The sequence below is a fragment of the Strigops habroptila genome, chromosome 1 (assembly GCF_004027225.2).
Source record: "Strigops habroptila isolate Jane chromosome 1, bStrHab1.2.pri, whole genome shotgun sequence".
In the NCBI taxonomy this organism is placed as follows: Eukaryota; Metazoa; Chordata; class Aves; order Psittaciformes; family Psittacidae; genus Strigops; species Strigops habroptila.
In genome coordinates this window covers 129,608,343-129,628,798 of record NC_044277.2, presented here as the reverse complement: position 1 = coordinate 129,628,798, position 20,456 = coordinate 129,608,343, and the positions used below count along the sequence as shown (strand labels likewise).

Sequence of the window (20,456 nt, the reverse complement as noted above, 5' to 3'; positions counted from 1 at the left end):
GGTTTATAGACAAAAAGTTATAAGTATACTGTAACTGAAAGATATGTAGAAAATAATTATTTAAGTAGGTAAGAAGGTATAACACACAAAAAATAATGTTTAAGCCTTTCCAAAATTGCATTTTTATCAATTTGAAGTAAAATGAAAAAAACACAGCTAGTAAGTACTTACTTTCAGCTTTAAAGGACATAAGGGACATGAAAATCCTATTATTTATGCCAGGGTTCAACCCCTATCTAACATGGAGACAATCAATTTTAAGTTTGTAATGATGCGAGGATACATTTTTCAGGCTTTACCCTGGTAGCTCAAATCTGAATTTCAGAAGCACTTGCTTTCAATATAGGCACCTAAAAACCTTGACTTTCAAGAGCATCTGGTATCTCCTGACTCTCAGTAAGGCACCCGTGGCCAGATTTTCAAGTTATTAACATACTCATTGCTGAAAAACTGGTCCATGTTGACAACCTATATGGTCAAAGCTAGCCACCTATTACTTAATTCAGCAGGTCTGCTTGGGATCTGCAATGAGCTCAGATTCTGAATCTTTATGTCTATGGTGTATGAATGCACATAAGTATCTTTTTGCACTTCAGTATCTTCTTTTTTTTCCTGTATGGACATTGATTAACCAAAAGAAAAATAAAAATGTATTCCTGTGAGCAAGAGGAACTCCTGGAGCTGAATTTCTCATGAATTTGTATTTTGAACTGGATTTTAAACTGTTAAAAAAGGAAACCTCTTCTGGATTTTGTGCTGTGACAGAAGCCCCTCTTTCATTTGTTGTTTTCTGTGTGATTCTCTGAGGCCTAATACAATAGTAACCTTTCCTCCGCAGAGATGTTCAACTTTCTATTTTACTTGGATGAGCCTTTTCATAAAATTTGCAGCATTCTACCATTTTTGAGATTTCTGTCCCTGCATTAAGCTGAACTGGCTAATGGATCCACAAATCAGTCATGTGGAATATCAGTCAGAGTCTTGGGCAGACACAGCATGATTGTATAGACATTGTTTCCTGAGAAAATCTGGCTAAAAACAACAACTAAAAAACCCTTACTTTCTTCACCTCTAGTAATCAGTTATTTTCTACCCAAGTTTGGCTGATACAGTGTACTAATAATTTATAGAAACATAACATAAGAAAAGCTTCTGAGATGGAACAGTATTTTTCTTGCCTTACTGCTCATTACTCTAAGACATGAACTTTTTTTCCTGGACCCCATTCTTTTGTCTTGTTGCTCCCACCTGCAGAATTTTCTTTACTGTCACATGGAACGCTTTCCTTGGTGATGTGCAATGTAAGTGAAATGATCCTTCTTAATGAGTCTCTGGGATTTAATGAGCAAATAGGACAAAAATAGGGGTTTCCTAACCTGAAAGATGTCATTCTTTTGCCCAGTCTAATGCTACAAGAGTATGTGCTATGTGGCCCTGTCATCTACTGCTACTTCTGCCTTGGATCAGGAGGCATCACTGCAGGATGAGGTACTGCAAAACACTGCTTGGGGTCTTTGCCTGTGTCTTATTGACCAAGGTGGTAGGCTTGCATGCTCAAACCAGATTTGTTTTCCTTATTTTGAGGTCACCTGGTGTCTTTTCTCTGTGGGAATGGAGTAAGTGAACTTTCCCTGCAGAGCGCTGCAGATTCATCTGTGGGAGAGAGAGTATGTTTGCTAGCAACAGAGTGAAAACAGTGTAAACACAAGAAGAAATTGTTTAACGAGCACACTTTGCATAAAGTAATCTACCAATTTACCAAGTTAAACAGCTTAGTTACAGAAAGGAAACAAATGTTTTCATGCTACAATAGACATCTTGTGAGTTCTTCCCTAGGGCACAAGTTCCAGCCCACTTGCTATTTCAAGAAAGAAAGAGATCTTTCTCTAGTACTTTCTGAGCTCTTACTGCAAGTCCCCTTTGTCAGCCACATGCTTACCATTCAGGAAGGTTCCTGCCCTGATATTCTTCAGTCCAATTTGCCAGGTACCCATCCATATTAATGTTATGATTGAATGATCCTCTTTAAAGTTTTCTTTTCATTAGAAAAAAAGAATATGAATCTCTGTAAATATAATTTAATGTTCAGCATAAGGGTATGGTATACTCATTCCTTCACTAAGAGGAAGAGAAAACCAACGATTTTCCTTGAGTTGTTGATATATGCAAATCAGAACAACTGTGTTTTCACAGGACTTTCAGGGTGGTATTTCCCCCCCATCTCTTTTTTTTTTTTTTTTTTTTTTTTTTTTTTTTTTAACAAATTTCAGTTCTTGGTCCAGCTCACCATGGACAGCTGATTCAAATTTTTCTTTTTTCAGAGCGTTAGTAGACATAGTGAATACAGATATAGCTTCTGCTGCTCAATATTACATCTTCCCTGCTAACTTCTATGCTGCACAATTTTGTTTCAGTTTGGTCTATTGCCTTCAGCTGTTTCAGTATATATTTTTGCTGCAGACTTTGGCTGTAGTTTTCCATACTGTGGTACTGTTGCCATAAGTTCTATGTGTTCATTAAAATGCAATGCCACAGATTTATATTTTTTTAAACCAAGTCTTCACCTGAACTAAAGTGTTAGAGTGCAAGTGCTGAGGATACAACATGCTTTGAGTTGTTTCTCTGATGTTTAACTTTGCCCAGAACAGTATCCTGCCCTTCAGAAACCAGATACAAGCATCCAATTGCTTTGGTTCACTATTTATCAGGAAAGGTGGTTTTGCCTGCGTGGGTGGAGTATTCATTAGTGTTTGTAAAGCCTGCTTTGTATTAGAAACTTTTGTTAGTATAAGTAATGTCCCTTAGGAATGTGATTTTTGGCAGCATTTAATACTGGCAAGAGCTCTAATGTGGACACAGAACTGGCAGATGACATGCTTTTGCTGGTATAGATTACACACAGGGTTCTGGAATCAGTAAAACCAAACTGCTTTTGCCAGCATAACTATACTATTGAATATTTTCTAGCACAGACATGGCAGAAACCCAATTTTCACCCCCATGCCTTTCTTGGTTGTTAAATGTTGTTTCATTTGGAGGTATATGCAAGCTGCCACCCCATGTGTAAACATCTTTGGCCAGGATATTCTCTGCCATGGAATTTTTTCCATGGTGAGGAGCGTGGGGGAGAAAAAACATATGTATTTGACCACATCTGAGTGGTTTCTTTATATCCAGAATGGCCTCACATTGTACCTTTGTTTCCTCTCGCATGCATAAATTACGGTGTAGTGGTCACAGCTAATTTTCATTGGAAATAGTTGTACAGGTGACTGTCACATAGCCTAGGGTTTATGGTGCCTCCCTTCTAATGGTTTGATGGGCAGCAGTGTCATATTTTTTTCTCTTGAGCTTTAAGAACAACTGAAACAAGTGGGATGAGAACAATATGTAATGTACACTAAAGCCTTGGTGTTTATAACTCTTCTGATGAGAACTACAGCAAAACTGAGATCAGGTCCAAAAAGTTATGCTACTTTCTGCCCCAGCTATTGAATCTGTTGCAGGCAAATAAAATAGGTTCTGTCTGTAAACATAAGTGCCCCTTTACCTCTGCAATCATTGCTAGGTCTGTCAAAATATGTATTTAAACAAACAAAAAAGAAAAAATCACTGAAATGGAAAGTGCATACTGTAATCAAATGAAAAGTGAAGACATGGCTGCAACTTCCCATATATGTTATGTTATATCAATCCAGAATGTGACTGTTTACGTTCCCAAGCTTTCCAGGATCTTGCCACTACTACCAGTAAGGTTGCAAAAGCCAAAGGATGTGGTTTGGTGGCATTTACCCACTTCCAAAGTGAGGTAAGCATCCCATGATGTTGCTTGTGCTCCAGAGTTGGCTGTCCTAGCTGCTGCAGATGAGCTTTTCTGTTGTCACTACACTAGTTGCTGCATTCACATGCGCTGATCCATCATGTCCAGCTTTCATTCAGGGTTTCCTACATACGTGTTCCCAGCTTCCAAACTTTCCATCTCAAAATTAACCTCATAGGTCCCGCTTCTGTCCCAAAATATTCCTCCCCAAATTCCACTGATTTCAGTGACAGAAATATATGCAAGAAGGGGATTGAGCAAACAAAAAATGTGTAGAATATATTGCCAAATGAGCCTGCAAGCATCTGCTATTGCTTTTGTCTGCATATACAACATGTGGGTTTCCCCTGTATTCAAACCGTGCAGTTAATTCAACACACAAAATTAACTGTCCACATACTACTTAGCGTTCCTAAGGTCTGACAGTCGAAGTTTGCTTTCTGGAACACTTTACTTTGAAAGTGAGTCAAAATGCAGAAAACCACAGTGTCTCATCAAGTGATGTTCAAAGAGAAGCTGTTGCGGAGTATGGGTTTCAATGGAGTCTGGAAATGGAAGCTGACTGGTCAGATCTGTTTTTGGAGAGGTAGCAGAGTATGCAGCACTGTCTTTCAAACACCCATTTTAGATGCCTTCAGGGTGAACTCTATTATGCAACAAGGCAGAAATGGCTGCCTCTAATAAAAATGTGAGAACTAATAACGGGTCACACTTGTAGAGAAAACCCAGATAGACTCTGTTAATACTCCAGCCCTTTTTTGAGGCCCAGAAATGAACTGAAATCCTGTAGATGCTTTGAGTCAGCAGGGTCCCACCAAGCTATACATACAAGTATCCTCTATAGTGATTTTCTAGCTGAGAAACAGTTGAGAAGCATATTAGATTGATTGAGTGCTAATTAATCCCTATAAAAGGGATGTTAAAAATCATCAGCCTAAACTTAAAGTCTTTCTTTTTAAGGTAAAATACTATTAACATTTTTTTAATTTTTCTTTGAATTATAAGAATGTATGGTAAAAAACATCTGGCTCTGAAAATAGGTGTACTGGGAACCAACAGTTCTGTTATGAGATAATTGTCCATTCAGAGAAATGAAGTCTGGGGAAAAGTATCATACTGAAGTGGAAATATTAAGGAGTAGTCTGAGATGACAGAAAAAGGGTTGAAATTTAGAGCTTAAGATACTGAAATCTTAATTTATTACTACATCATATGAGTATAACAGTGAGTTTCAGTTGGCTTGGGGTATCGTTTCATTAGAGGCACATGATAGACAGTATCTACCACAAACAAACAAACAAACCCACCAGAAAAAGAAGCCTATAACAAAAAATAAATACCTGCTTACTTTATAGCTCTGAGTAAGCCAGTAAATGTATCGGGAAATGTTTCTCTTCTCCTGGTGTCTGACAGGGCTTTATCTGTCCTACATTTTCTATTTCCAGGTCTTGAATTTCTAAATTACACTTTTAGAGAAGTAGCGGGAGTAGAAATCACTTAATTTTTCTGTAACTGGTAGTAGAAACTGAATAACGCTGCTGTGTTTCTCTATCATCCTGCTTCTGACAGCAGGACAGAGCGCTCTCAACAGTATATCTAGCTGGTTAAAGCATTTGGAGATTGGGCATCTCTTTTTTCACCTTTGTCACATATGGTCAGGTAGGTAAGGTTGTTTTCTGGATCATGGCAAGGATGGAAAGTGTTCTTAATCTCTGTCCTGCTAATCTTTACCAAGTTTATCCTACAAAATGCTGAAATCACTGAGAAAACCCCCCTATAATATAGTGTCTGGAAAGACTTGCTATTTCCTCAAGCTCATGGGGCTAAAAATGAACTTCACCTCGTCCCCCTACCTAAATGTTTCTGCTTCTCTCCCCTATAGATGACTTCTCAGGCTGTTGCCACCCCTCCTTCACTTGCTTCCTCATACCCAGATGTCTGATTCTTTCACATGCACAGAGATGGCCAAACCGGTCATACAGGTTCACACAGTTTTGGTCACTGTATTCACTGCCAGTAAATCTAATTATTTCTAACCTTGACCTTTATCAGGAAAACATCCTTTGTCTCCCCTCCTAGCAATTCAATATACTGCAACATGGCATTTGAAAGTAGGAAACCCTAACTCTTCCAGCAGCACACGCTTCCTTCTTCTCTCCTCCACATGCGTATCTCTCCTCCCTAAAGTGAAACTCCCACACCACCTCTTCTGGTTTCAGGTGTAATCATAAACCAGCTGAAGGCAATTATGGGTAATGTAGTTCCATTGCTCCCTCCTGTCTGTTTGAACAAGTGGTGCCAGGTACCTGCTAGACTGCACATTCCAGCAGGCATTGCTCAGCACCCCTAAGAGGGAGGCTCACCAGGTATGCTCACATCTCCTACCTGAACCCTGAGCACGCCAGAGTTTTCAAAGCCGGAGCAAGAATAAGCGCTCTTTCAACAGTGCTGATATCTTGAACAATGACATAGTTTGGATCTAGGAGATAGCTCTTAGTTTCTGGAATGGTGAGTCTGGTTTTTTTTTTTTTTTTTTAATTTCAAGTATCTTTTGCTGGTTATGTTTAAAATACTTTGGAAGGGCTGAAATATTAGCGTAGGTTTTACCTAGTACTAATGCTGCAGCCCAAAACCCTCTTATGGCCGTAGCTATTGCCAGGTGCCTCTGGAGAAGGTGCAGAACCCATGTACATTTTGGATTGCATGATATTGTACCCTAGGGTGGTTTGGGATGTGAGATGTGGTTTGCGAGAAAGGCACAGTGCTTGTTAAGTGCTGGTGATTGCCTTTCTTGAGAGCATGATTAATAGTGAACCTCTTACAATTTTAAAGCAACTAATACTAAGCTGGCTTTCTCTGACTTTTTTGTTTTGTGAAATAAGCTGCTCTAGTTCTATATGTGTGCATGTGTGAGGCTTGGTTTTGTTGGGATTTGTTTGTTTGTTGTTTGGGTTTTATTGAGTCACTATATGAATTTAAATACTCCTCTTCATGCCGCATTCAGACTGGCCCCTAGCTTTGTGAGCAATAAGATGCGGAACACCATATAATAGTCCTCCCTGCTAACAAGGCAGCTATTAGAAATCAGAAAAATAGAGTTTAAAGAGCACATATACTTCTGAACTTTAAAATATTCATTCTTTATTAAAAGAATGCTTGAAAGGATCTCCAGTCTAAATGGAGGCAAGACCTACCATGCTGACAGACCTTGAACCAACTCCCTTTATGGCTAAAAAATGACAAGCAGAGCTGGCCAGTCTGTTTATAAATACAAACAGTTAATGAAAAACAAGAAAAAAACAGTTCTTGTTCTCTTCCCGCCTGTTATTACCACTCTCAGCTAATAACGTCTCTTCTTTAATATAGACTTTTTTTTTTTTTCCTTAAGGAGAGAGCTGAAAATCTTAACAGCTTGGCAATAATTTTTAACTGGCTTTGTTACAGAATGAATATAGGCATCCTCCTGATGTGAGGGATGGAGGGGATCATTCATACTGGGTAGACTTTAGGAAGCACGAATTACCACACAGGCAACACTTTCCCTAGCCCAAAAACATGTATTTGACAGTGGTTAATATGAAATGCTCCAATGTTGAATTTACGTACCGAAACCAGTTGCATAGTGTCTGTGTTGGATGGGAGATGTAAAATGAGATTTACAACACAAGTACAAGCTGGTTATTGTCATGCTAGAAGCCATAGAACAATGTTTAGCTTGGGTACATTAAAAACAAGGAATACCTACAGTTGTATTCACTAAACTATATAGTGCAATATATCCTGTGGGAATGTGTTCAACAGTCTAATTATATGTTGCAATAGAAGGTTTATTGAGCATTTAAATGTTTGGTTTAAAATGTTATGCTATCTTTCTTTCCCCTCTTTCTCCCCTTATTATGAGAATGGCTAGTTGGATTCAATTGCACATTTCTTTGTTATTCAACTCCCTTTTAACTCTTCATCATAATGAATTTCAGCCTGTGGCCCAGCAATATTTGTGTTTGGTAGACTGTCTCTGAGAGATTTCTGTGAAGGGCATCCAAGGGAAGAAAAAACTTTGAAATTCACTACCTCTGAATTTGAATGCCTTTCCCCTCCATTTTCCACAACAGACAAACAAAGCTCCTTGAGAAACTACACGTTTATGGTGCTGTAAACTTTGGCATATATCCCTGCAGGGAAATTCACTCTTGAAATACGAATACAAAATAGGTGGAAGAAACACCCAAAGCGCATACAGTGCAAAAATATAAATCATGTTGCTGTAAAAGCCAAAAGGATAGCTTTTTGGAGAGAACAGTCAGATAGTCAACCTAATCTGATGGTCTGTAAAGGATGTCCTCCTGTCTGAATAGCTGAGCTCTATGGTAGCAGCAGCTGCAGTACGTCAAACTTCTGCACCATAAACGATGTACTTGCAAAAAAAAATTGTCAAAGAATAAGCCTAGATCTGTCTGGAGCTATAGGCTCTCCCCTTCTGTCAAATACTACATAGGATCCTAAATTGCCTCACAGATCCCACAGTGGGAAACAGAACATGATTGGAGAGGAGAAAAGGAGCTATTTCAACAGCATCCCTTTCCTGATGTTCCCATACTCTGTTGCAAAAAAAGTGTCACAAAAAGTGACACTCTGTATTTTCAGGAATAGAAAAGGGGGTTGTTGTTGTTTGCACTTTTTTTGGTTTTGTATTGTTTTTAAGAAACTGAATTCTGGAGTAATGGTGAGATCATACACTCATGAAAATATAAATGTATTTGCTCTGTAATATTTTACCATATCTTAATTTACTTCTCAGTACAGACCAGTATCTTATTTACATTTCTGCATATTGAGCAAACATCCTTGCTAAACTGCTAAGGAGCATGCCTAAACTTTTTCTAAGAAACTACAACTAGTTTAAAAATCCAAGTGTATGAGTAATTTTAAATTACTCCTCTGAAAGCACCTCTTCAAGGTCTTACCGACTGCAAACACAGTCTTACACTGTCCAATTTATTAGGCTTTCCAGTAGTTCTTCATAGTCTGCTCTAACGTTAATAACCTCAGTAATTTCGGTTTGTGAGCAAACACTATTATATCACTTTTCCCTTCCTTTCCATTCCCTTCTCTTCTTCTCCCTTCCCTTCCAGCACTTACCGTATGCTTCAATAAGTGAAGGCACTGGAGCACTTCCCTACCAAAGAGCAGTGGTGAGGTGGAATCAGGGCTTTGTACCACTGAAAACTTGAGAAAACTGAAATAAAAGTTCTATTAGCTTGCAGCAAGTGATGTTTTGGGCTCTGTTTTAATGTCCTCATGGTAGAGAGGAAAAGCTTATAGGTTTGAATGTATGCAGACATCCTTTTCAAGGAATATTATAGGAGGTATATACTTTTTAATTTCTGTAACAGCATGAGTCCTTTCCTTGCTTGGCTGAACTTCACGTTGTAAGCAAGCCTGCTCAGGAAGAAGTTGGCTAATTATTTAGCTGAAAGCTGAATTATATACCCCCAAATGCTAAGTCCTCCTTGCTGTGTGGGTGCCTCTGCAGACTGAAATGCTCTGGAAACCCAGTGAGTATCCTGGCAGCCCAGAAGAGAGTCTTCTAGGTCTTCTGCTTCTTCTGTATTTGCAAAAGACTCTAGGTCTTCTGCTTCTTCTGTATTTGAGTCCAAAACATAAACAGTTGAATCACTTTGCCATTTTCTTCAGCTTTCTCAATGGGGAAAGGATCTTTTTTGAATGGTTAGAGGAAGTCTGCCTTCACTGGATACTGAGAGTACTTAATTTTTGTGTTCCTCTTTACAACATACTTGTGAGATGGGGAGCTGCCATTTTACTTTGGGTAAGTTCTTGCACTACATTTAAGCTGCTCTAATGGATGCCTGCTGCTGAATGGGGTAGTCCCATAGCTCATACTTTGCCATTACTTCCCACAGGCCGGCACAGGTGAACACTGACTCATCATGCCTGGGCTAGCTCCCTGTGAGACCAGATAAGCACCAGTGTTGATGCAAATGAGGTGTAGGACTGCTGTTTTCTGGAGCAGCCAGCCAGACAGCTACCCAGTCAGATGGCAACCTCAAGAGCAGGCTTAGCCTCCAGCACAATGCCAGATGATCTTGTCTCATACCTTAAAAACTTGGGAGATTTAACCCTGGTTCTATCCCAGACTTGCTCCGAATTAATTCTTTAATCTCTGCCCCTCTCTCCATGGAGGCATATACTACTTGCTTGCATTAAATGGGAGTTCACAAGTATTTAAATTGATTCTAAAATGTATTGGCTCATATTTTAATCTATGCTGACCTCTAGTTAGATATAATGGTATTAATTCTGGTTGCGTCTTTACTAACACGAACTGTCAACAACCTTGCTTGTCCATTGTGCCAGTCATCTTGCAGTCATGTCAAAGCAAGCAGCTCCTTTCTCACTGGCTGCAACAGGCTGCATCACAAAACATTCGTGCCACAACTTGACAAGGAGTCGTTCAAGTTCCCACCTGATCCTACTTCTGTAAAAAACCCAAAAGTTTCACCAGTAAACTTGAAGCTTGTGACCCATCAGTGGCAAATACTACAGCCTAATTTTTGTCCTATGATCTAATAGGGACTGAACTCTGGATATGTATTTACATGGAGAATAAGATGTATTTCTACATGTACTAAGCTGTGTAATTAAAAGGAAATGACTTTGAAATAACTGGGGGGAAGAGCAGCTCGCAAGACCTTTCGGTGGTTTGTTTTGATTCACATGTGATCTCATGCAATGCCAACTCTGAGCCCTGAAGAAAAGTCTATGATGTGATGATAACCTTTTTATGAATTCACTCCCTCTGATCCACTAGCCTTAATTTAACAGTATCTCTCTAAAGGTGGGAGGGGTGTGACGCAGCAGAGAGACAAGAATTCTCAATTTATTCATAGTGCTGCCCTAATTCCTGCGGCACAAATTGTCACCTGTTGCTCCATGTGAAATTACAGTGCTGCGAGTATGAGTAATGCCAGTTTGTTCTTCTGCTCAGTGATGTTTTTTTCTTTATTTTATTTTTATTTTTATTTTTTTCTTCTTATTTGAAATTTGTTCTTTTCTTTAATGTAGCCACTAGTTCTTCAGCTCTGGGCTGAGATTGTTTACTTGCTTCCAGTAAGTTGTATACAACAATGAAGCGAAATGGATTAACATCATGAATATATTTGTAAAGTCTCATTAGTTTTCCAAGGAAACATCTAACAGTTCTCAGCAGAAGCAGCTTCTGACTGAAGTGTTCCTAATATCTGTCTTAAGGGGTCAGAAGAGGAAAGCTAACTCAAACCTGTCTCCTCACTTTCCATATATGGGACAAACTGACAAGGAGCAAAGTTCACTAGTCCTAGAACCAGGTGGTACACAGGACATGGGTTACACTAATTGAACCATTCTTAAAAGCATCCAAGCTAAACTCTGTATAGTTTTCAGAAGAGCGTGGGAAGCTAACATGGCTTCCCTAGTGAGATAAGTGTTTTTTGGGGTTGGTTTTTTTTTTTTGGAACATTCAGAAGTGTTTGGTCTCTGATGTATGTGTGTGTGATTCTAGTTGTAAGTGCTTAATGCATGCATAAATAACTTAATTTCTTTATCTCACCAGTGGAGAGCAAGAAGTGCCTTTAATGGCTGTGGGAGTTACCTTTTTGCCTGCCAGAGTGCAGGTATTTATGCTCTGCCAGCTGGATTCCACCCATAGTTACTCGCCTGGCTTGCACTCTTAGGTGGATACTAACAAGGCTGAGCAGAAAAGTGCTACTAATCTGGAAAATATGTAACAAGGATCTTTGCACCTTGGAATTCCCTGGTGTATTTTTACTGGCAACGATTGTACTGCAGTCATAAACCACGCAAGCAGTAGGTACTGTATGCACCACTGATGTGCTTCCCAGAAAAGTGGGAATTTCCATAGACTTTTCCTCATCTCACGTAGTATATTGTAGAGAAATAGGAGGATAATTTGCTTGAAGTCTGAGCTTACTGAACTTAATGGAAGTTGCATTCACCACCAATCAGTAATAGATTATCTCAGACTTTTAAGTTTGGCTACTGGTGGGTTGTTTTACCAGATAAACATGGGAGAGAGAAAACAGTGTGTGTATACATCAGTAATTTTCTGCTACCTGTTATACATAGCTACAGTTTACTTGTATCTAATTTTGATATGTTATTTCTGCTCACAGCTGGAATGGGAGGCCAAACCTAACAATGGCAAAGGCTGCCAGGAGGTGTTATGAATACCTGTCTTGCTCTCCAGTTAATTGCCTTTTCAGGGTGTGAACACTTTGGGACAGAGAAGGGCTCTTGTGATCTTTATGCAGTTTTAAAGCCCTAGTCTTGGTGGCAGTTTTATTCCCATGGCACTTGCATATCCGGTGCTCTTGTCGCTGATTTCCTGAGTGGTCTGGGACAAGTGGTTTGGAGCCGGATTTTTAAGGGGTTAGCAAAAGTTTATGCAGTTCTTGTGGTAGAAGTGGAAGATGCTGGAATGTGGCTATCGGTATCTTTGTGTTTTAGTCTTTCTATCTGTAAACTTGTCTATCTCCATTTCCCCCCCCCCTTCCCTTCCTTGTCTTGTGCATTAAACAATCAGTCCGTTGTGACCAGGTTATGCTTACTATATATTTTGTACAAAGCTTAACAGAGGGATGCTATTCCAGCAAATTCTACAAGGATAGAAATGAAAAAGTAAAAGACAACCCTGGTTTGGGTCCCAAAGAATACAAACATCAGCTTTGGGTCTCAAAATTGGATTTTTTTTTTTTTTTTTTAATAAGAATTCAATAAAAATTATTAAACTTGGCATAATAACAGGTACATTAAATCTGTGGCTTTGATTCTGCATAGGAAAAATAAACATGATTGCTTTGTTTCTTTTGGCTTTGAAATCTGTGAATAAATCAAATTTAGTGATTCTTAAACAGCCTGGCAATTGTAGGACCTGCCAGCTTTTGAGCTTCTATGCCTGTGGTGCTGAAATCTGCATGTCTCAAGCCCCATTCCTCTTAGGACAGATAGATCTGGGAGGCTGAAAAACCATCATGTTTCTTAGGAGAAAAATCACCTCTCTCCTAATACGGAGAAAGTGGAGTGAAAGCTCACTCTTATTTCCCTCCAGACAAAAAGTTCACAAGTAGATTATGGGTTAAGCCTTAGGTTTTGTAACACTAATCTCTAAAGAACTTTAAAATGAAATTACTTGTGTGGATGCTAGTGATTCAGCATATGAATGATGATGACAGACATTAACTTAGCATTGTAAAATCTTGCTAAAATCAGCAATGTGCAATGAATTTGCACTGTAAAATAAAATTATCTGAACTGACTTTCACAACAGAACAAACTGTTTGGCTACATTTGTCAAGACTGTCTGGGCATATGGTCATTTCTGCTTGGTGTGAAGTTGAGTGAAATCTGAAGTTCTGAAGGTTAGAACTTGCACCAAATTAAACAAATATCTTTACATGTCCTTACTGACGATTTGCTAACAGATACTTCTCACTTCTGGTGCATGTGACATAGCTATGCAATAGCTAACAGAAAAACACAACATTATAGAAGTTTTTTAGATCATGATTATTCAAGTTTTGAGCAAAGTTGTACATCTTTCTGTTTCTTACAGGCAGAGCAACCTATAGAAATATAACCCTGGATTGTGATCAGTCAGGAGCTGACCTAAGCCAACTTCATGCTGGACAGCATTTGGACCATGCATATCCAGGAATAGTTGACAAATTAAAGTTTAGATGAAGCTTTGGAAGCAGAACGTACTTAATCTGAGTTTTGATTTTCATACCTCATGCTTTTCTTTCCCTTTGTATACTAGGCAGCTCTTTGTTGGAGAATCCTATGATCTGCAAATATCTGCTTGTCATCATTAATGACTTGAAACATAGAAGAATAATTGCCATAAAAGGGAGACTGAAAATTTCATCCAATAAATTGCACAGGCAGGGTTGCATGTGTCTATAGAAAAAGAGAGATAACGGGAGTCTCCTGTCTCACTACAGCCAAGGAAAAACATCTTAAGCAAAGTGGCTTGCCATCACACAGTAAGGTCCGTGTTTGATTTGGCATTTATAAGCTAAATGTTAAAATGATATTTACACATTTTGACACTTGAATACTTTCATCAAGGAACCTCTAACAGTGATGGCAAGGATATGTGTGTAATGGAGTGAGCTTCTTGATCTAAACAGTCTTTCAACTGCACTGTAAATGTGTTATGTATGTTGGTCTCTATAGAAAACCCATAACACATTTGATTAAAAAAAATACCCCAAACAGTAGGATTTTGCATGTATGATTCTTCAGTATTTCAAGTAACACAGCACACATTTTAAACCCTTATCTTGAGAGTTAGGAGCTAGTTAAAGAGCAAAACTCAAGATTTGCTGCCAAGGAGGTGAGATGGGTAGGGAAATGCTTTGATCATCAGAGTTAGTGACCTTTTGGGGAAGCTGTGAACGCTTCTTCTCACATTTCAGGACAAATGGAGCAAGGACAGTAAAGTTATGAAGGTGAAACAAGAAAAAATGTTTCTTTAGGGTTGGCATTTTGGAGGTGTTGCTGAATAGTCTGAATTCACTGAGCTAACACATGGCGGGTGCCTTCAGGTTTTTAATTAGGAAAGTCAAAGTACTAAAAAGCTGTTGTAAGTGTGGACTGGAGTTCAGCTTATTTCACTTGTAACTTTGGTTTCTTTCTGTCTGAAGCAAAGGTTACCCTGATATTATTCACTGGACTGAAACTGGTCAGCTAGAGGAACTCCATCTTCAGAGGCCTTTATCCCTAAATAAATGGCCTGTGGTGGTACCTGAAGGGACTTCACATTCTGGGCTGTTTAGTGATATTTGAAATGGTTGTCTGCTCCTTTCAATCTAATACAGCCAATATATAGAACACTTAGTGGTTTCCTTCCTCCTGCAAGACCAGCTGTCAGAAAAACCTCAACTCCAGGTAGTGGATGAAAACTTCATTTCATAGTAATAGTTGCGAAATTAACGTCGTCTTCCATGATGTTTAAATATCCTAGTGGTCTCAAATCATTTTTCTGTAACTTCTGTAGTCTGACAACAGCCTATGTAGCAGTTTCCCTTCATACACCAAATGATTATTCTTTCTTGTGAATGAAGGATCATATGGCTGCAGATGTGGTTTTGGATGATAAATGTTGCCCAAAGTTTTGATGTGTAGGAATCCAGTGAGGTCAAAGAACTGCAGCATTTTCAGAGACTTAGTAGTATAAAATACTGATCTTGCTCAGACTACATGAAATTGGAAGGTGAGCATGCTCAGTGTCTGTGAAGGGTGAGACAAAACAAAGGGTAGACACCAGAATCTTCACAAGTGGAAGGTGGCCAGGTCTTGCAGAGACTGCCATGAATTTACTGCGTGTAAAAATTCTTAAAGGAGTGCAGGACTGACTGGAGTTGGGGGGCTTTTTTTCTGGGAGGGGTGGTGGTGACACAACAGGGGCAGGCCAGAGGGAAGCTGGAGGTAACAATATTGAAATGCTGTGATTATACCTAAGAGTTACTGATCTGCAGTCTCTGCTTCCTCTAGAAAGGCCATAACTTCAGCTGTGGTGAAAAATAGTAAAGCTGAGGTATAATGAATGAAATAAAAAACTGGGCACACATTTTGAACTGATGGAGTATAATGCACAGCGTTTCTGAATAATTTTCCTGAAAAATTTCTGCAGGGTTATCTGAGAGGTACTGTTTGGGAATTTGATAAGTTTGGATTTAGTCCAGCTTTGAGAAGTTTGTAATATCATTTTTATTTGAGAGTATCAGCCAGATTTGTTGGGGCAGATGAAAAATTTTCTTCAACTAAAAAGACTATTGTTTGTGTATAAAAGGATGAAATTGATGATAATTTAGGGATTGGTTTTGGTTTTCCTCCCTTTGACATATAACTTGAGTGGAGAGTCTTCCTTATTATAGATCTTGAGCTACTGACCCCATCATTTTCTGTCCTATGTTAATCCTCTCCACATCTGTAACACACTGTCATAGCCAATGCAGCTGTGTGGTGTTAGAGAAATAAATAAGAAAGAAGGAACCAACAGCTTTATGCCTTCTTTCTCTTCTCAGCACTGACATGTAAAATGCAAAGAACAAATAACATTAAGTGATTTCTTCATGGCAAATGGCATAAAAAGATGTTATAGAGCTGAGTGCGGAAGACTTCTAGAATGGATTGGCACCCATCTTCACCAGATTTTGCCCTCAGAAATCAGTGATGTTGTCTCAGAAGGAAGCGCTGGAATCAGTGAGGTGATAGGGTGCCTGTAGTAAGTAGCCTGAGGGGTAGAGCTGCTAGGAAGAGCAAGCTGCAGATACACTGTTGCTTTTAGGCATGAAAAGAGACAATGGGAGATTAAAGTCAGCACAGGAATGGCTGTGCAAACATGGGGAACTTCTCTGATTTGTTGTACAAGCAGTTTATTGATTGAGTTTTGGAGGTTGGCCAATTGGCTGGTGAGAGCCTTGGGAATGGTTTCTGCTTATGAGCCCTACAGTGAGGCAGGACCAGGGAATACACAGCTTTAATATGCTTCCAGTGGGTAATACTATCCATCACAATATAATAGTGTGGTTTTCCTGGATGGAAAAACTAGCTTTCCACTGAGGTATTGCATCCAGGCTAATGGTATGCCTCACAGATGGAGAACTGCTGCTGGAAAGACAATTGGACACTGTGGTGCAATGGAGAGAATGAAGGTGGTTAAAGAATATAGGACTGGAGGAAAAGGAGCAGTGGAACAACTGTCTCACAAATTCTTTCCCTTCTGAAAAAGAAGAGAAAATCTTCAAAAAGTGACTTTGTCACTACTGCATAAAAATGGATGAGATTGGACACGCTAAATTGCATATAATACCAAACAGTAAGGAACAAAAGCATAGATGCCCTCACCTCAACAGGTGGGAACAGGTGGCTCAGTCTATGAGCCTGTAAAACAGCTAGATTTAAGAACTAAATTTAGACGCATGAGGGTACGTAATGTGTTGGGAACTTGTTGCCTCAAGTCTTGAACTTCACTGTTCCATTAGAAGAATATCCACAGTGTTACTGTAGACTGATGTCTATTTTATTTAAGAAAGAACCACCCCTATTTTGGTTATAAAACTACGAGCAATACTGGAAGCAGCTCTTCCTTGTTTTCATAAGTGGAATTTCCTTCTTCTTGAATACCTAGTCTTCTGTGATCAGAGATAGATTATTCAATGGGATCTGATATTGCATGGCAGTTTATCTCCCTCCAACATCATTTGTGTTGCTGGATCATTACCATTTTAGAATCAATCTGACAATCATATTATTTCAGTAAAAGTATTCTGTTAACGATACTATCAATAAGAAGTAGTTAAGAGTACGATTCAGAGATTCCAATGTCCTTCATTAGTAGAGAAACTATCCATTTAAACATGAATCCCATTTGGTAGAAATAGAGAGATTTTTGCTTGACAAGAGCATGTTTAATTTTTCTGTAAAAGGAGAGTCTGCAATATAATGAGGTACTGGGTTTGGCTTTTAGAGAACAAAATACATTCTTATGAATTCACCTCCCTTCTTCCCTTCAAAATTACAGTGTCAAAAATAACTCTAAACTATTGGCAGGTGCAGTTTAATGGATAGCTCAGCCTATTATTAATAACACAGGCACAAATATTTTAAATTCAATGATGTCTCGCTGCTGGAGAAAAGTTCAGACCAAACTTTGGGGACTATAGTTGTCATTAAAGCAACAAATCAAAAGTGCACTTTCTGCAGTATACCTTGGAAAGTGTCCCTGTGATTAAGACTCCCTCTCTGATTATCTCTTCACTATGTTCCTAAGTTGTTAAGGGCTATTAAACAAGTTCTTCAGTCAAAACAGATCAATACATAAAAAATAGGTATCAGTCTTTCTTTGTAAATGTTATCACAATCTACCAAACATACTATTTGTGCTGTTACATATTCCCTGTGTCTGTTATATGGCCAGTCAAGTAGAGCAAAATGTAATTTGTGGATGCACTGGAGAATAATTATACTTACAGTTATTAACTCTCCAAACTAACCTCTAATAACGACCAGAGGCATCTTTGCCAAATGGATTTACTTACTGTAATTCTTTTCCCAACACAGGTGGCTGCCTGTTTTATTTTTGTCCATGTCGAGCTGCTCATGTGTCACCCTCTTCCACCATTTCTACCCTCTCTGTATTGACCTCTCTTTATATTTCCTGCGAGAAATGGAATAAATGACTGACTTGAGTCCCCTCTCTCTGCTGCCACATTCATACCCTACACAACCGGGATTTCTTCTTGGTTAGTTCATACATCTTGAAAGCTTGCCTGGCATAGTTTAAGCATTGAAAGCAAACTCTCCATGTGACTTGCCATGTTAACTTATTTTCCGGTGTGTGCGTTGTGCGTTTACGGCTTTTTATTTTTTGTGTCCTTTCCCTCTCTGCCCTCCAAGTTAACCAACACCAAACCGAAGTGGTTTTATGTAAAAAGGTCCACCTGACAGTGCAGACTTTCTGATGTGTTTTTCCTTTCCACTGGAGCAGAAGTCTGTTGTGCTTATGGAAAGAGCCCTTTCTAGTCCCCTGTCTCATCAAAAAGCACAGCACACTGCCATGTCCACTGGTATCTCTCCAGGTGCTCACTGCAGTTTGCTGAAACCAGAACACCAGGAGAGTAAAGGCACTTTTTATATGTCTGGATATCAGGTTTGATTGCCTTCAAGGTTCTCATTGCATGTTTTGCTAACGTATCTTCAATCTACATCTGTCCAAAATAAAGTGTTGGTATCCAGGCAGCATACTGACAGGCAATAACTGACCCGCAGCTGGATGCTCAAGACTAGGTCCTGGCATAGTGCAGCTGCAATGCTTTATTATAGCATTTTTAGCCTGGAATAGCAGAAAAAACATCCTGCACATTTGCAACATATCCAGCTCATACAGGCACTTAAAATCTCTTCTTAATGTTAATTACAATTATAATTTTAAGAACTTTAAGAGCTTTGAGTACAGGCCCTTTCTCTCCAAGTGGGTTACTTGGTGCATTCTGCTTTGCCATGATGCTGCGAAGAGAGCACAGCTTTTGTAGGATTTCTGTTCTCACATCACTGGACCAGATAAGACATTTAAATGTTGAAAGTCAAGAAGGATTTTCCCCTTACGTGTGCTCAGCCTTTAAATTTAAAAGTAATTATTTCTATAAACGTGTAACTCCTAAATGCCTGATTGTCAGTTCCTAATGAAAAACTACTTCATTAGTTGACCTGGGTTTGACTGTCTAGAAACTGTATGCTTTACTTGCTTTCTGGGTGTATAGTAGGTATGCTGTTTTCTATACGTAACTGGAAGAGTGTTAGTCAGATGGTGCCAAAATGAAGTCTTTGGGACAGAGGAAGCTTCTTTTGGGTTTTTTTGATCATGTCACTGTGACTCTGAGGAATACAAACAATTTCTGTCATTTAAAAAACTGAATTTCTTTTGTCGTTATTGAAGTTAGCTCTGAGATTGTAAATCATTCAATACTGTTAAAGCTACTGCTACTTCTGTCCCCCACCACTGTTTCCTGCCCTCAAACGCTACAGCTCCTATCTGTCACTCTACAAACCTGCCTTTGCCATTAACAGACAGACATAAGCCTTTCCTGGGGAAGAGTATAGTAAAGGCTGTGCATAGTTGGGAGTAGGCTCTAAGCCAAGCTAGTGTGCAGATGTCTAAGGCTTTATCTCCATTTGACACTAACAGGTTAGCTGCTCAGTTAAAGACCCAGTGTAACTTCTGCATGCAGTTTGATTGTAAGTCAAAGTCTAATTAAATAGAGAAGAAGAAATCATAGGCTTTGGGGAGGTAGTAAGGAAATGAGTTAATAGAAAAATTAAGCTAATACATTGCAGTTTTCTCTGTTCAGCAAAAAGAGGAAATATTACAATTTAACAGTATGACGTTGGATCCTTTAATTCATTTGTTAGTGATATCTTTACTTTCCATTTTCTGCTCTTTAAAAAGTTACTTACTAATGTAAGTAGAAGGCAACATATTTCTTTTTTCCTGAGGCCAAAGAGGAAGCATGGAGTATTTCAGAGTGGTAGCTGAAACCTTAAAGACAACATCAAGACTTAACTACACATTCTTGAGGATTCTGGAAAGCAATATTCCCTAATGTAAAGTTTGTAATTGGGAAAAAAAAAAAAAAAAAAGAAGTTCTAGCCCTTATGCTTACACTAAGCAATTTTAGAAGCACAGATATTTGAAATGCAAGGAAAGATACTTGCCTTGCAGAGGGAGTGTCTATGATATGGTCATTTTTGCTTGCATACAGTCCCAACTTGTCTGTAAAGCAGCCAATTTTGGGCCTCCCAGAGCTAAGTAGAGGCTATAAAAACCCATTTGTGGAAATCTACTGAGAGGATGACCCACTTCAAACCCTGTTTTTGTTGTGCTGAGACTACTAGCTCTGCCCTTTGATGCTAGATCAGATGCAGTATTACAAACAGCAATTCCGTCAGTTACAAGCAGCAGTGTAGACATATGTTGGGTCTGCAGAAAGCTTACACCCTGATGTACTCAGGAAAGAGTGTGAATGGCTTTGCAGTTCCCGCAGGGTGATGAATTTTC

At 39.0% G+C, this 20,456-nt stretch overlaps 1 protein-coding gene across 1 annotated transcript in view; it reads left to right on the top strand.

The window, feature by feature from the left end:
• The first annotated feature begins 6,149 nt into the window (after positions 1–6,149).
• The window catches only part of MACC1 (MET transcriptional regulator MACC1), a 32,309-nt gene continuing 18,002 nt past the window's right edge, over positions 6,150–20,456 (top strand). Inside the window, exon 1 of the mRNA XM_030483092.1 lies at positions 6,150–6,328. Coding sequence (XP_030338952.1) covers positions 6,326–6,328 — 3 coding nt within the window. The 5' untranslated portion in view covers positions 6,150–6,325. The remainder of the gene's footprint in view (positions 6,329–20,456) is intronic.